Consider the following 17,124-nt stretch of genomic DNA (forward strand, 5'->3'; position numbering starts at 1 on the left):
TCTGTTGCATACATATATCTGTGTTCTTTCTACGCTTTCGTGATTGTGAGATTAGATGTAGAGGAATATAATTCAGTTACATCACTCAGAACAAAGTAATTGTCTCTGCCGTCTAACATGAATTTCATTCAATTTACATTCATCATGTTTCGACACATCTACATTTTATTTAAAAACTCTGAATATTTAGTTAGTTGTCAATTGTGTGAATTTTGCCGAGCATTTTTCACTATTGACAAAAACCTGTCCATCGATCTCAGTCTGCCGGAACTGTTAACGGCATGGATTATTATTGAGTTGAAAACTTGATTTATTTTGCAAACTACTGAAAATTTGATATTGATATGTGGAACATGCATAAAAACCCTAGTGTTTAAACTGATTGACTTTGTACAACCCTGATATATTTCTCTGTTCAAAAGTTATGAGGGTGAACTTTTTTCGTCTGTATTATTAATAACTTTTTAACATTATCATGCATGTTAGTCCTATTATAGTTATTTAACACTCAGAGATTTTCCAATCATCGGTTAGGAAGTGGAGCCCATCATGATTCCTGTCAGAAGTCCCACCAAAGTTCAGCGGAGTCCGCAGATTCACGTAAGGGCCTTTATAGAACTATACATTGTTAAAGGTGACAAGTATTGATGCGAAGGTGCTGATCTCTACAGACGCTAATTCATTTTCTATTATAGCTATTATTTTTATGATTTGTTTGAATTTTATTTGAATGATGAAGAAATCAAGAGATGTTTCCTAATATAAATTGTAAACGACTCCTCAAAGAGGATATCGAAATCCCATGCAAAGAACTTGCATTGTATTTGTTGGGAAAAATACTAGTTCGAAAGTTAGGAGATGGATCAATTCTGAAAGGAATAATAGTAGAAACTGAGTGTTATTTAGGTGGAGAAGATAAAGCCTCTCACAGTTTCAATGGCAGGCAAGAACAAATCAATTTTCGTTTTCCCACGTACTGAGTTTTGTTTTATGTTTGAAGACGAACTTCCGCAAACGAACCGATGTACATGCCTGCCGGAACAACTTATGTTTATATGACTTATGGGATGTACTATTGCTTGAATATTTCCAGCAAAGAGCCAGGAGCAGCCGTTTTACTGAGAGCTATTGAACCCTTATGCGGAATTGATATTATGAAATCCTCAAGAGGTAGGTTATAGCCATTTATTAAAAGATTTATAATAGTGTATAATGATTACAGCGAAATTACTTTTTTTGGACATACCAGAACAGGATCAAATAGATAAGTAGTCATTGTTAGTCAACTGTAAGTAATTATGATTTTTAAATGTAGCATATTGTGGCAAATAATGTTACACTATATTTGTTCAAACCATTTACCAAATAATGTTTAACAATTCTCAAACTATGTTTCGAATTTCTTCTATGAGTACCATGGTCATGAACAATCACTGTAGGGTCCATTTTTTCTCACTTACTTTATCATTTTTTATTATATTTGTAGATGAACGAATGTAGATTTAGTAGTAGATTTAATATTAAACTGTTTAATCTTCCTCTTGAAGATGATCATTTGGTGATCGAAACACGTGTCGAGTTATTAAAATAAAGGTTTGGTGTTGGGAAAAAACTCCAGTAATATTCATTACTACGCCAAAGGTTCCAAACAGTGCATTACAAGCTCATTGCTATATTTTGAAATGTTTTCAAATTATTCAATTTGATAATTATTAGAAAATAATTCCCAAATGTTTACACCCTCTCACGTCTTTAATTTTCTCATTGCTCATTTTTATGGTTTCATTTTCATTTATTCGTTTAATTTGAATTTTTCCAAATATAAATTTAGATTTCATTACATTCAAGACATTATCACAAAGCCATGTACCGATATTTTGGATATCAGTATTGATATTATGCTAATTTTCTGAATTTTCTATGTAATATAGCCGCAGTAAATGAACATGTGTCAAATTGCCAGAATAAAATTACTGTCATCATTTACGTTTTTGAATTTAATTTCCAGCGCAGAAAAATAAACGTGGCAAGCAAATCGAAACGATTTCAAAATTATGTGATGGGCCCTCTAAACTCTGCATTGCAATGAACATAACCAAAGAAAATTGTAATAAAATTGACCTAACAGATCTGAAAAATGAAGATATTTGGTTGGAGGAGCATCCTGAAATCGTTGAAGATTTCACAGTAGTTCATACATCACGAATTGGTATAAACAATGCTGGAGAATGGACGACACGGCCCTTGAGGTTTTATATTTTGGGTAACAAATGTGTTAGTAAGAGAGATAAACTTGCTGAGAAAGAGCTCTTGGCAAACTGTGATAATAAAGATTACAAATAAAATTTTTGTAGTTTTATTTTTTCGAGTTGTAACCATCAGTTAAATCAAATAAATTGATCAAAATGTGTTTTATTCCCTCAGATTCACTTTTATTGACAAAGCTTGTGTGAAAACAGAAGGTGAAAAGTAGTTATATATATATATAAATACATAGGCACATGAATATTAGGTTATTTCAAAAATTTTGTTAGTTTTTATGAGTCTACTAAACTGTAATATCTGTTGAAAATCTGTTTTTTCGTTAACCAGCTGTCCCCCATACGAATGACAACTCTCAAAAGTCTAAACTTGTGCGAGCTAAGGACTAACGAGGTCATACATTTTAACGTGTGATTCCTAACATGGGTTGGACGATAGGAAGTGAAAATCGATCGTCCGACCTTGCGGGACTAACCACCAGTTCACACAGCGGTCAATTGAGCGAGTGAAGCAAACCACCGTCAACTTACCAGCCTACCCTCCATTGAATACTTATTTAATTTAATCGAGATGAGCGCCATTTGAATTGGTCACATTTGCCAACATAACAAATCGATTAATTCCGTCAGCATCAAAATTGTTTGCTCGGGATTCGATGAAGTAGACGAAGGCCTTTTTGACTAGTTCTGATTGGCGAAGGTTCTACCGGTGAGAAAGTTGTTGAAGTGCTTGAAAAGATGGTAGTCGATTGGCGGGAGGTCTGGGAAGAATGCTGGGTGAGACAGTACATACCATGAATAAATAATTATTAAGATATGGAGTTACAAAAACACATTAGATTGAAACGAACAAAGTAGGTACTATAAAGTTAATCTACTGCTGTAAAAAAAGTGAGTTCAACGATATTTATCAATTTTTGAATGAATAATTCAAAATCAATATAGTTCACAGTTGATATTCCATGCATCACAAACATAAGTTTGCACTTAGCTCCACAGGGTTACCGTACTGCACATTTTTGTTAGAGATAATGAGAAAGCCGTTTACTGCATACACCGCAAAATGCTGTCACATCTTAGGTGGAGGCATAGACTTTTTTGCAGCATGGAACCCTAGTTCTTTAGATCCCAAGAGTTTTAAAGAGATTTATTTTCCACTAGAGTACTTTCCATTTGAATTTTGGTAGATTGCACTTAAGAAGTGATTATACTTGTTTTTTTATGTTAAATGATAATAGTTTTGCGTCATACCATGGTTTAATTTCTTTAATGTTATTACAAATGCCCCATAGTGTATATTTTGTTGGTTTTTGTCATGGCACAAAAGTGTGGTATAATCTAGAAAAATTGTAAAACTACCAGAACTACACACATTAGAGTCAGGTCATTTACATCTGGTAGAGAGTATGGGTCCTAAGATCGATCCTTGGGGTGCTCCTGCTTTTACATTCTTTGTCTCTGCTCTGTGGGATTCAAACCATTTCAGGCAGTTTTCAGTAAATTGATAATGATGTAGTACTTTTTGGTCGACACAATCAAAAGCTTTTGATAATTTACACAACACTGCTGCAGTTGCTTCACTATCAAAGTACTGTATGCCTTACTGAGAATATTAAATATTGCTTTTGTTTTCCTGAAACCCGCATCGATGATTCTGTTTATATTTAGTTGATAAAGTCTTATCTCAACTAATTTTTCAATGAACTTTGCTAGAGTTGGTTGTTAAGATAAATTTGTCTTAGGTTTGATGGATCATTAGAATCACCCCCCTTAGACAAAGGTATGACTGAGCAAACAATTTTTTGATGTTCTATAATAACTTGAATCATTGACAAAGTCAAAACCAACAAACTTTTAAGTGAAATTCTTTAAAAAAAATTATGATTGAAACATAAAAATACACAATTTCATTAAAGTGGTCTATGTTCGAACATATCAAATTAGGTGTGTACAGAGTATTTTGTATCATTTCATGTTTTGGTGTAATTTGGTAATGTGTAATGTTTCAATGATAAATGTAAATTTTTCTTCTCTTGTCTTCCTCAATAATTACACACCCTGTAGTAGTCGTTAATCGATAGGTGTGGATTAACGACTACTACAGGGTGTGTAATTATTTTCGGAAGACAAGCTTACCTTACCAGGTAAGTCAATCAATCTTACTATTTTTCTTCGCTTGTCTTCCTCAATAATTACACACCCTGTAGTAGTCGTTAATCCACACCTAACGACTACTACAGGGTGTGTAATTATTTTCGGAAGACAAGCTCGAAAAATCTCGATTGATCTTCTTTACCAGGTAAGTCAATCAATCTTACTATTTCAAAAGTAATGAACTCTGCTTCATATAATCAGATGAAGAAATTTGTGATTTATTCTCAAATTTGATGAACAAGCGTTACGGTTTGTGACGTCAGATATAAAGGATTTTCGACAAGAAATCATGAATATTTATAATTACGATTGAGGTTTCATATTATGTGATTTCATACAAAATTAGTATCCAGGGGTCTTTGTGAATTACGACTAGCGTCTGCGAACTCCTCGTTTATACCCTTTGCATTCAGCACAATCGATATCAGCCGGTTAAAGTTATTGAAAATTTATTCAATACACGTAATTGCAAATGAAATTAAATCTAACCTGTATTCTCAACTAGCCAAAACTATTTCCAATTGATACATTTGTAACTGTATATATATATATATATATATATATATATATATATATATATATATATATATATATATATATATATAATATATATATATAATATATATATATCTGTGTTCTTTTGTGATTGTGAGATTAGATGTAGAGAAATATAATTCAGTTACATCAATCAGAGCAAAGTAATTGTCTCTGTCGTGATATTAAATTGAATAATATAGTTGGGGTATCAGCAACTGTAAAGAAAAAAATCTTTGAAGTTTGAGTTTCTGTTCAGAATTCTATTCGAATTTGAATATCGTTTGTCTAACTATGTATTTCATTCATCATCTATTGACACATCCACATTTTAATTAAAATTTCTGGATATATAGTCAGTTGTTAATTGTGTGAATTCTGCCGAGCATTTCAAGTGAAATTCTTTAGGTGTATACAGAGTATTTTGTATCATTTCATGTTTTGGTGTAATACGGTAATGTTTCTTTTAATTTTTTTGTTCATTTATCTGTGATTTACTATATACACAATCGTGTATCATGAACAGATATTAATTTTTGTATGGTCTAGTACACAGTATACTGGTAGTAGAAAAATGATAAACTCTCGAACACTGTATTCAAAATTTATTGAACATAAACGAAATACAGAGAAGTCAAGTTATAAGACTAAAATTACTTCTTGTATCCGCACGACTTCCTGCGTCCTCTTGCTCTCTCAAACTTACGTCCCTTTGATCTCACCAGAGGTTTAGTGTGGCTGTGAGGAACACCTGGAGCTGGACCAAAGTGTTTCACTGCCTCACGTGAATTACGCTTGCCTTGAATCAAGACAGTCCTGTTGCCAGTAGGCGATCTGAGGGCTAGCTGATCGAAAGTAATAACTTCGCCACCTGAGAATAGAGAACATTATTTATTCCTAGCCTCAAGAATTTAAATCCATATAATTTCAAAATAAAAATGTTTGTGAAATTTTTGCTAAAAGTTGAAACACACGAGATGATAAAAATGATTTCATTACTAGGAATCACACGAGAACATGAAGTTATAATTTGGAAACGTATTCAAGGAAACGAAGGAGGAATTTGAGAAAGTAGTCGAAAAGCGTGAAGCTCATCACCAGAAAGGTGGAGTCTTCTTAGTATGGAAAATTAAGTTACAGAGTTCCTTGAATTGAATGAACTGATACATAATTGATTTGAATTGTATGAAATAAATAAAAAGAGCACTTTCAAACAATATTCTTAGATTTTCTAAATGTTGAATAACCCAGGCAGTATTTTAAGTACAAATCTGTAAATCAGTTTTTGCATAACTTATTAATTGATACGCTCTCAAATGGGCAACTTTTTGTTCATGAATCAATTTAAGATTGGGATTCTACGAGTAGAGCACAAAAATCAGTATTCTAAGAATACAACCAAATATACTGGCTTTAAGGAAAGTAGGACATTGATTTACCTGCTTTGAGGATTCTAGCTCTGGCAGTTTCAGTGACACGAAGTGCACAAATGGACAATTTGGGAATTTCGAAAATCCTGGAGTCGTCTGTTACAGTTCCAACTATAACAGCTGTGAGCCCCTCTCTGCCAGGCTTCTTCATTAATCTAACAACCTTAGATAGGGAAATTGGGGGCCTGTATATCCTGCTCATAAACAATCTTTTCAATATAACCTTGTTGAATTTGGCACCAGTACGACGAGCCAAATAACGGTAGAGCTAAAAGGAACATAATATAAAGCATTTATCTAAAAAAGAAATTACCTTAAAGTTACATACCTTTACCAATAATCGAAGATACACATCTTGACTTTTAGGTTCAGTCCTTCTGACCTTACGGTCATATTTGTGATTTATGTCGATACCCTGAAAAATATTTTGTTGAAAACATTGTATGATTCATTTTGAGACGATATTTTGGGTAATTCGATAAATTAAATACACGATGTTTTAAATATTTCAAAATACTTTCAGGAGACAGTAAAATTAGCACTCACCATTTTCGACACAAACTACTAGAGAAGAAGTGAGAGGTTAGAGGAAGGCTTGTTTTGTTTCACGGAATGGAATTGATAGAAACAGTCACGGAACACATTGTAATACGTTACCATTAATCTAGTTGTAATTTGACATTTTCTTCATTAAGTTCGGAACACATTTCAAAAACAAACCAAACACGTCATGCAATAATACAGTATCGACAATTCTGTTCTGTTCCCAAAAATCATGAAAAAATTAAATTATATATTCCAGGAAAACGATTTTGATTTGCATCCTCTGGCGATTCTATTGACAATGAAAATATTTATTTCGAACATAATTCCGAATGTCAGATATACGTCAGAGAGGATATTTTGACTTTTATGTTTATTTTGGTTATGAGAACTTCGGTTGATGACAGAGTAGGTAGTGGATGTCGAAGATTTCGTAATGTTAAAAAATGATTCAAATTTTATAGTTGAAATTTCATGGATGTGAATAAATTTACGAATGTCTGATCAGGTGAGTGACTACATCTAACTCGTACGATATGATTTCATTTTTATTTGAACAATAAAAGCATAAGTGGATCAATGAAATTAAAAGCAAAGTGACAAAAATTTGGATTAGATTGATTTGTCAACTAGTAATCGCCCTACATGTTTTAACCACGAGGAAGAATGTTGGAAAAAGGATTCATTCGTCATTTTCTGTGTAAATATTTTAGATTTGATTTTTGTGGCAAAGGTTTTATTATTCAATATAGTAAATGAAACTAATGCATAGTTAAATAATTCAATTTTCTAATATATTCAAGCCAAAATTTTGTGGAAATCCTATATGTGAAGTGTAATTTGAAAAAAAGGTACATGGGTCCGTTATGACATTACTGGAAACGTTTTCATTTTTCATTATATCACATCATCTGTTATTAACATTAAAAATATGAAAATTAGGTAAATGAGTGTGAATCGCAATGTAATTACTACAGGTTATTTTGTATATTTATATTTCACAATTTTTGTTCTACTTTATTTTTGATTAAATCAATTTTGAATGTTTTGTCTTACGGACCCAAATTCAGAAACAAATATCAAAACGTGCCTGAAGACTGTATCAAGGAGAGATACATACGTACCAGATAAGTAATAGCTCGAAACCGGTCTGTAGGTAATCTACTATAAATAATTTCAGCATGGTTCTTCTGCCCATAAAAATTAGTCTCTGCGAGACTAATTTTTATGGGGTATCTGGATAAGTGTCTGTAGGATATAATTCAATATCCAGCGTGGTATTAGTCTGGAAGTAGTTGTTTTTCGGTAGGCGTTTACCAGAACCTACTGTGTAGGTAGTTGGGAGAGAATGATGTTTCAGAATTTTATTTCGAAATAGTTATTTTCTTGAGACTTTATCGAGTGTGTATGATACAAATCAAGAATGGAATAATTCGTGGACATAACACTCAAAAAAAAAAGGAAAGGGGGGCAAACCACGGACACGTGTTTCTGGCTATTAGCTTCATCAGCGCGGTGCAGCCATGTGTAAAGATGGGCAACACTTATTTGCCGAAATCAGGAAACAACACAAACGCACGGAGTCAACAACAGGAGTCAACCGCACATTTGTGGATCAAGTTAGAAGACCTAGAATTCCCAGGCTACATCTAACATGACCACGGAGGCAGCTATAGCTACCTGCGTGACATCCGGGTCCACGATATAAATACAGATAGAGATTTTATCGAGTGTTTATGATACAAATCAAGAATGGAATAATTCGTGGACATAACACTAAAAAAAAAGGAAAGGGGGGCAAACCGCGGACACGTGTTTCTGGCTATTGGCCTCATCAGCGCGGTGCAGCCAAGTGTAAAGATGGGCAACACTTGTTTGCCAAAATCAGGAAACAACACAAACGCACGGAGTCAACAACAGGAGCCAACCGCACATTTGTGGTTCCAGTTAGAAGACCTAGAATTCCCAGGCTACATCTAACATGACCACGCAAATGTGCGGTTGGCTCCTGTTGTTGACTCCGTGCGTTTGTGTTGTGTCCTGATTTCGGCAAACAAGTGTTGCCCATCTTTACCCTTGGCTGCACCCCGCTGATGAAGTCAATAGCCAGAAACACGTGTCCGCAGTTTGCTCCCGTTTTTTTTTGAGTGTTATGTCCACGAATTATTCCATTCTTGATTTATATATATATATATATATATATATATATATATATATATATATATATATATATATATATATATATATATATATATATATATATATATATATATATATATATATATATATATATATATATATATATATATATGTCCGCGGTTTGCCCCCCCTTTTTGGAGTGTTATGTCCACTAATTGTTTCTTTTTTGATTTGTATATCATACACACTCGATAAAATCTTCTTTGTCTATATATATATATACAAATGGTTTGCTTTCTATCTCCATATCTGTATATAATTGGGAGCTTTTATTATAATGAAGATATAAGTTGACTTGTTCAAAAAATACTATATCTGATTTTTGAATTGTGATGTCTACTCTTTCAATTTTAGTCAATAGCAAATACGTGAAAAAGTCAAAAAACACAATCGTTACCTGAGAGGTGACTAAAGAGGCTTCTCTACATTTTTGACTCGCTACTCATTCCATTAATTTTTAAGACGAATCAGTGCCGACCATTTCCAATTGACTTTGATACTAGGTGTATTTTGTTGATATTATACGTATTCTATCTAGACTGGGTCATTTCTGTCAAAAGTCATTCGTTGTCCTGCTATTCGAGCATGTATTCAAAAACGATTCGTAGTGACGTCATTAATAATAAGATTCGCCAGAATAGAATGATTCAATTTGTGTCAGATGTTAAATTCATTAATAAAAACGAATTTTTCAATTTTCTCTAACCTCAATTTTTTACATGAATATTACAAAATAGCTGCATTTTTAAAACCAATGTACCAGATTCCTTTTTTCTATTCAAAATATGGACCAACTAGCAATTTGGACAACTGACGTAACGTAACGTCAAATTCCGTTTCGAAACCAACCTCACGCTAGGTAAGAATCATCATGAATGTATTAGAATCACAGACGAATCCGTTTTGAATACATAAGCGCCAGAAAATGCAGAAAACCAGCAGTGTCAACAAAAACCTCTACTATCAGCGGTTGACTTGGAAATGACATATATAAACAGGTGTGATTCTGGTACAAGCAATCGAAAACAGCTTCATGTTTATGTTCGAGTTCTGCGATGTCACTTCTTGTCACTTCTGACAGCTGTCAGTGGTTAAAAAAAATTGTTGAATTTCTATTTGTATAAATTTATACGTTTCATATGCTATAAATAATTGATATTATTATATACCAAGTAAAAATACTTATTAAATATGATAAAATTATTTTCATTAAAGCAACAAAAAAAAGATGGCGAATCTTCACTAAGAACTGGCAATCAAAAAAAGGCATCAGCTGCACAACTGAGAATAACAAAAGGTCAGTAAATATTAATGTTATTAAAATGGCTATCAAAGTTTCTTTTTCAGATATAAACGAGTTGAACCTTCCAAAAACTTGCACCACAGAATTTCCAGATCCAGATGATCTGCTTACTTTTAAACTAATAATCTGCCCTGATGAGGTATGTAAATAAAATAGAAAGTCGAGTTTTTGGGTGTATTTTTATGCGACCCATATTTTACTAGTTTTGTAGTATTTTTCAGTGGCTAAGCTAGTGGATATTTTTAGGCAGAGCTTTCCAATTCTAATGATTACCGAAAAACATTTATACCCATAAATGTAAATTTTAATTGCATTTTTATCATTTCTATGGATTGAATCATGTCAATAGTCGCAAATATTCTCTGATATATTAAGCAGTTCTTTATCTGAAACAAATTGAATCTGGCTGTATGCCAAAATTTTATGTGAACAAAAAAAATTGTCAGGTGTATTTGAATATTTAAAGACATGTTTCACATTGAATTCATCAATTTTTTACAACCCAACAATGTCAAGTTGAGTCACAAGTAGATATACTTTTAAGTATGAGCTGCAAATTAATAATCAAAATCATTGATGATGTCATACATCTCCACTAACTCATAAATGACACTTTTGATTAGAAATGAATATTAATAGTTATCCAAATGATCGCGACATTTTTAGAATTATTTTAGTTGAAAGTTCTGATTTCGATGATTATAAGTAATGGAGCCAAATTTTCATCAAAATATTGTTATTGTCTTCTATATTATGACTAAAAAATTAACACGACTTGTTTTATTGCTTACTTAGCCGCTGTTGATTTGTCTATTATGTTCAATAAGATAGATATTACTCTTGCCCTACATTTTTTTTATATAACCATTTGAATGTTTGTCCAAGTGAAAATATTGAAATCTTGTTTCCGATGAAGTTCATCTCAGAAATGAAACAATTGGTGATTGAAAAAAAGAGAGCACACAAGTGCTATAAAGAAATCAATAAGGGTGGCTTTTAATTTGAATTTTGTAGAATACGTAATATTTGTAAAACTGCGAATAAGCAACGTAATAGAGGCCAATATACAAAACGACCAAAATTTGCTTTGAAAATATTTGAAAATCTTCAAGAAATTCAATTGCTACTTACATCAAATGCATTCTAATCATAGTTTCTGTTCTTGTCTATTTACGATTATAAGATTAACAATGCAAATTGAGTGAGGTGAGTGCAATTAGAAATCGTAAGTGTAATTATGGATCATGGGCTCAATATCAATTGTCACAAATGAAATTTTATTTTTTTGGAAACAAAATTCTCAGTTATTCAGAAATGGTTAATATTTTTCTTGTGATACAGTGAAGTCATTATAGATAGATATTTATTTGTGCTTCTAATAATGAATATTTTACAGATGCCAACAATGTAGTTAAATAGTAAAATACACTCAAAGTAACAAAAAATTTACAATTATAATACATTAAACAATACAATGGTACACCATTTTCATTCCTATTGGTTCAATACATTGCCTACATTCCTCAAACAATTTGCAAGAGAACAAATATTGTATAATGGGGAACTTAAACCTAGGTTGAATGGAGGTTTATGCAAATATATCATTTCTTCTATTATTAAAGTATGTATTGCAGTTCAGATACGTTTTCGACAAGTGTGGATTGTCTACTTCATTTTGCAATAGCTTATAGAAAAAAATAGAAAAGCAATTTTTCTTTTAAATTCTGAGGTTGTGCATTTTAAATTCACTTAAGGAGGTATGATAACTGAGATTGAAAATATATTCACCATGTTTTTTGTATTGTAGAAATCTTAAGAATGTTTTCTATACCTTTTCAATTTCATTTTTATGAACTGAATAATAAGGAGACCATTTACTACTCCATCTTGATAAAAAAAAAGGATGAGGGAATCTTCCAAAGAAAGGAAGGAAGTAATCAATTTGAAAATAAGTAACTCTATACATGGATGTGTAGATCATGCAAAGAAGTAACTTTCAAACACAAACTGAAAGAAAGTCCTTAAACAGCTACTTTCATATAAACATTGAATTACACGAAAGAAAAAATTCTTTCGAAACAAATACTTCTATATGAACACTGAATTATACAGAAGATACTTTTCTCTACTCAGTTTGTATTTCAAACATTCGTTGTGGAATAAAAATCAGATATCATTCACATGAGTTCTACTTTATATGAATGGTAACAAATTGCACTTACATGGATCACTGTCATCCTCACTGGTATACATTGATGTTTCGCCTTAAGACACTTGCCCTAAGGCTCTTCAGTACCAAATTGGATAACATTATAGAAAATACACACACTTCGTTCATACACTTAATGTCACGGAATAAGCTTGATCTGCTTATGTCATCGATGACATCGTAATGGCATTCATTCACCTATTTGATTTAATCCCAGCCAAAAATTAATCACTCCTAAAAATATAACCCCTTCAAGGAGACCATATTATTGCACCATATTTCAATATACTAAGGACTATAAAGTGTTGGTAATGTGGATATTTTTGTGAATTTAAATGAGTTCCTAATAATGAAGCCCAACATTCTATATGCTCTTATAAAATTGGTCATATATTGCTCAAAAGTGAGTTTTTCATGCAGTGTAACTCTCAAATCTCTACATTCTGTCTTCTTGGCTAAATATTCATTATTTATTTTATACTGAAAATCATTTCGTTGGTTTTTTCTTATCAATTGACATACTAAAGCATTTGTCAATATTAAATGTGAGGCGATTTGCCAGGAACCACTCGAAAGCTCTATCTACGCCATTTTGTAGCAAAATCATATCTTCTTGACTTTCGATTTCCTTGAATAATTCAAAATGTTAGGTTAGTTATCGTGGACCTTTTAGGTAAAAACCCATGTTGTTTTTCGCTTAGACATGGATAAACGTGAATAATTGATTCAAAAAGCTTAGCGGTTGCACAAATCAGTGCTACTTGCCGATAGTTTTGTATATCCTCCCTTATGCCATTTTTAAATATTGGACACACTTTTGAGCGTTTCCATAGTATAAGGTGAGTACTAGTTTGCAAGATTATATTATATATTATTTTTAGGGGTTTGATCAAGAGTTGTATGCATCAATTAACTATATGAGAGGAAATAATATCGGGGCCACAAGATTTTTTTTGGTTTGAGTTTTTTTGCTGCTCTTAGAATATCTTCATCATTTTTAGAATCTATATCTAAACACGAGTTCGTTAAAAAAAAAAACTACTAAGATTTTCTTTGTTATAATCCACTTGATCTTTTGAATATACGCACAATCTAGTTTCACACAGTTTATATTTTCTGTCTGAATGGATTTTGTAGTGTTATTTGCTGCATTATAGGGGTTCTTTAAGATTGGGTGGTACATATTTTTGTGATCAGGATGTGTATTCATTGTTTATATAATATATTAGGTCGTTTCAAAAGTTTTTGTGAGTCTACTTATGTAAAGCTTAATGACGGGATTCATGTAAACCCCTTTTTCGAGAACATATAATCTATACGGTTATTTTAATATTTATATTGGAAACCGTATCGATCATACATAAAAATAGGAAGAACTATGAATCTACAGCTACAGCCACATACCACACAAGGCGGTCAAATGAATTGAGAATTCTAAAAACATGTTTGGCTCAAAACTCGTTGATGTATAATGGAATCAGGATATACCGTGACATTAAGTGTATGAATGAAGTGTATGTATTTTCTATAATGTAATCCAATTTGGTACTGAAGAGCCTTGGGGCAAGTGTCTTAAGGCGAAACCTCAATGTATACCAGTGAGGATGACAGTGATCCATGTAAGTGCAATTTGTTACCATTCATATAAATTAGAACTCATGTGAATGATATCTGATTTTTATTTCACAACGAATGTTTGAAATTCAAACTGAGTAGAGAAAAGTATCTTCTGTATAATTCAGTGTTCATATAGAAGTATTTGTTTCGAAAGAATTTTTTTTTTCTTTCGTGTAATTCAATGTTTATATGAGTAGCTGTTTCAGGAGGACTTTCTTTCAGTTTGTGTCTGAAAGTTACTTCTTTGCATGATCTACACATCCATGTATAGAGTTACTTCTTTCCTTTCTTTGGAAGGTTCCCTCATCTTTTTTTTTTGTATCAAGATGGAGTAGTAGAAAGCCAAAATCTTTCTTTCACAAAAATTTATATCATATTTAGAAAGAAATATACAAAACTATTGAGTGATAAAGCCTATTATGATGTACAAGGATATTTCGACGATGCCCTGTAATTTAGAATGTATGAAAATTGCGATTGTACTGTGTGTGAAAAACATATTTTTTTATTCGTTGTCCTGGTTCTTGTCTTGGCATATGTATTTATTTTATTTAACTGAATTTTATACATTCATACTTCGCATCTTATACTTCATGTTTATATTAATATTTATTTATGACATTGTGTTTGTAAGAAGAATTCTATTCTTAAACATATCAATCAATCAGTCATACTTACTCAAATATAATTGCAATTTTTTGCATCCCACAGTTTGCAATATGATTGTTCCATTTCAGGGCTTCTACAGAACTGGTCGTTTCATCTTCAGTTTCAAAGTGGGTCCCAGCTATCCGCACGAGCCCCCGAAAGTGAAGTGCGAAACGCAGGTCTACCACCCCAACATCGATCAGCAAGGAAACGTATGCCTCAACATTCTTAGAGAAGACTGGAAACCAGTTCTAACAATCAACAGCATCGTCTACGGGTTGCAGTATCTATTCCTAGAACCCAACCCGGAAGATCCCTTGAATAAGGAAGCGGCCGAAGTTCTCACTAACAATCGGAGACTGTTTGAGCAGAACGTGCAGAAAGCCATCCGTGGGGGATACGTTGGTGGTATTTACTTTGACCGTTGTTTAAAGTGATGGAGTGCTGTGTGTAAGGACTTTTGTTGCCAGGATATGTTTCAGTGGTTGATTCGATAAATACGTAAAGTTTTATCTTATTGAAAATGCTTGGGTCGATTATTTTTTTCTTAACTTATCTCTTGTGGTGGACAGCGGATTTCAGTATGGTTCGTAGTTGTGATGAAATTCATTCAGCTGCTAGGTATAGAGATCCTAGTGTTTGTTGACGACTGTTCAGAGTCTTGGTAAATTCATTAGCGTGTTAGTTAATCCATGTTTTTTCTGAATATTCATCAAAGGGGTAAGACTATTCGTACGTGTACTTAGGTGTGATCACTTGCAGTTGTGAACATGTTGCACACCATCATCACAGAACCAATGAAAATATTCCTAACAGCTGAAAACGTTATCGACCATGTATGACGATCCACTGGGCATCATGCAACAAGAGATCTCTTAGATCATATTCGTGTTTAACTTGCAATACAATGCTGCCACCTAGTGGGCATTGAGAATATCAGATTGATCTTTACAAACTGTTGACTTTAACGAATTAATTTTGAAATTATATAGTTCTTACTAGTTTTGAATGAGAAAATCAATTTGTGAAATTGAGTTCGTGTCGCGCAACTGCGAAACTTTGTATCTTCCCAAAAAAAATCAACAGCTGAGAAGACTGGTTTATAACTGAAACCCGATTGTCCACGAATTATTCTTTATTTGTAGATCCTGAGTATAGGCAGCATTGTTACAAGAAATTCAAACAATGGAAGAACTACCTCTGATTTGTACTTTCAGGAGTCTGGCTGATGTTTGGGTATGGGGTTTTCAAAATTTTCGTATTGCACTTGGACGATTATTCGAATTGTAATGGATGATACTGTGGCTAGGAGGCTTTTTAATTTGTTTTTTGTTATTTATGCTAATTCATCTTACTTTTTAAACAACATAGATGGGTAATTTCTTAATAAAATATTGAAATATTTTGTCGGGTTTTTATTATAATAACCATAACAATTCTTTATTTCCAGTCAGACAGTAAAATTGTTTAGGAAGTGTCAATGCAGAAATACAAATGAAAAAGAGGAGACAGGCTCATACTCTAAAACTAATATGAATATTAGTTACATTTTTCTAATAAATAATTCTTTAATGATTTTTTGAACACAGAGAAATTAGTCGAGGCCTTTTTTTAATGATCTGAAAGGTGGTTATATATCTTTGGATCTATGTATTCCAGTCCACATGAAGTTACTTTGAATTTAGCTAAGGGCAAATGAAAATGGTTTTTGGTTCTAGCATCAAAATCAATTCATTCATCACTGTAAACTCCAATACTATTGCAAGAAAAAAAAAGAAAAACAATGTATAGAGTCTGTTGGACTTGTCAGAAAATAGGATTAGATTAAAATTATGAACATAATATATGTGTATACACACTTTAAATAATTAAACATAGGCCCAGAACATACATCTATACAAATATTATACATACTAAACATATAAATTCTACATATTTAAGAATTCTTCTGTGGAGTAAAATGCCATATTTAACAAATAGTCTGATAATAAAGATTTTATTTTTTTGAACTTTCTTATATGACCAAAAATGTCTATAACTTTATTATAGAATCTTATCTGTTTATAATGATTAGAATTTTGACCCACTGTCAGTCTAGAGAACGATTGATGAAGATGATTGCTATTCCTAGTGTTATAACCATGTATTTCATTATTTCCTACCAATTTTTTATTTGCCATATCTAATACTAACAAATATATATAAAGAGATGGTAGTGTCATGATG

At 32.3% G+C, this 17,124-nt stretch overlaps 3 protein-coding genes across 6 annotated transcripts; 2 read left to right on the top strand and 1 right to left on the bottom strand.

Annotated features, from left to right (window-relative positions):
• The first annotated feature begins 625 nt into the window (after nt 1-625).
• On the top strand, nt 626-2,345 carry LOC111516486 (uncharacterized). The gene is made up of 3 exons (XM_023172643.2): nt 626-943; nt 1,001-1,170; nt 2,009-2,345. The coding sequence occupies exons 1-3, from the start codon at nt 750-752 to the stop codon at nt 2,341-2,343; spliced, it is 699 nt and encodes a 232-aa protein (XP_023028411.2). The 5' UTR covers nt 626-749; the 3' UTR covers nt 2,344-2,345.
• A 3,192-nt stretch (nt 2,346-5,537) lies between these two features.
• Nucleotides 5,538-7,059, bottom strand: RpL18 (Ribosomal protein L18). The gene is made up of 4 exons (XM_023172940.2): nt 6,926-7,059; nt 6,708-6,794; nt 6,389-6,647; nt 5,538-5,820 (listed from the first exon to the last, which is right to left on the bottom strand). The coding sequence occupies exons 1-4, from the start codon at nt 6,926-6,928 to the stop codon at nt 5,603-5,605; spliced, it is 567 nt and encodes a 188-aa protein (XP_023028708.1). The 5' UTR covers nt 6,929-7,059; the 3' UTR covers nt 5,538-5,602.
• Nucleotides 7,060-7,299: 240 nt separating this feature from the next.
• UbcE2M (NEDD8-conjugating enzyme UbcE2M) lies at nt 7,300-16,302 on the top strand. 4 transcript variants are annotated; one of them, XM_023172957.2, is made up of 5 exons: nt 7,300-7,430; nt 10,337-10,418; nt 10,469-10,563; nt 14,988-15,306; nt 16,044-16,302. In XM_023172957.2, exons 1-5 carry the CDS (start codon nt 7,419-7,421, stop codon nt 16,100-16,102), a joined length of 567 nt encoding a protein of 188 aa, XP_023028725.1. In that variant the 5' UTR covers nt 7,300-7,418; the 3' UTR covers nt 16,103-16,302. The 4 variants fall into 4 exon arrangements, with proteins under 4 accessions (XP_023028725.1, XP_074029067.1, XP_023028717.1 ...); XM_074172966.1 differs by lacking the exon at nt 7,300-7,430 and having other exon boundaries at nt 10,187-10,418; nt 14,988-15,348; XM_023172949.2 differs by lacking the exon at nt 7,300-7,430 and having other exon boundaries at nt 10,187-10,418.
• The last annotated feature ends 822 nt before the right edge of the window (nt 16,303-17,124 follow it).

This window comes from Leptinotarsa decemlineata, unplaced genomic scaffold, assembly GCF_025532065.1.
Source record: "Leptinotarsa decemlineata unplaced genomic scaffold, Ldec_3_MD MMD2_P_RNA_scaffold_12, whole genome shotgun sequence".
NCBI lineage: Eukaryota > Metazoa > Arthropoda > Insecta > Coleoptera > Chrysomelidae > Leptinotarsa > Leptinotarsa decemlineata.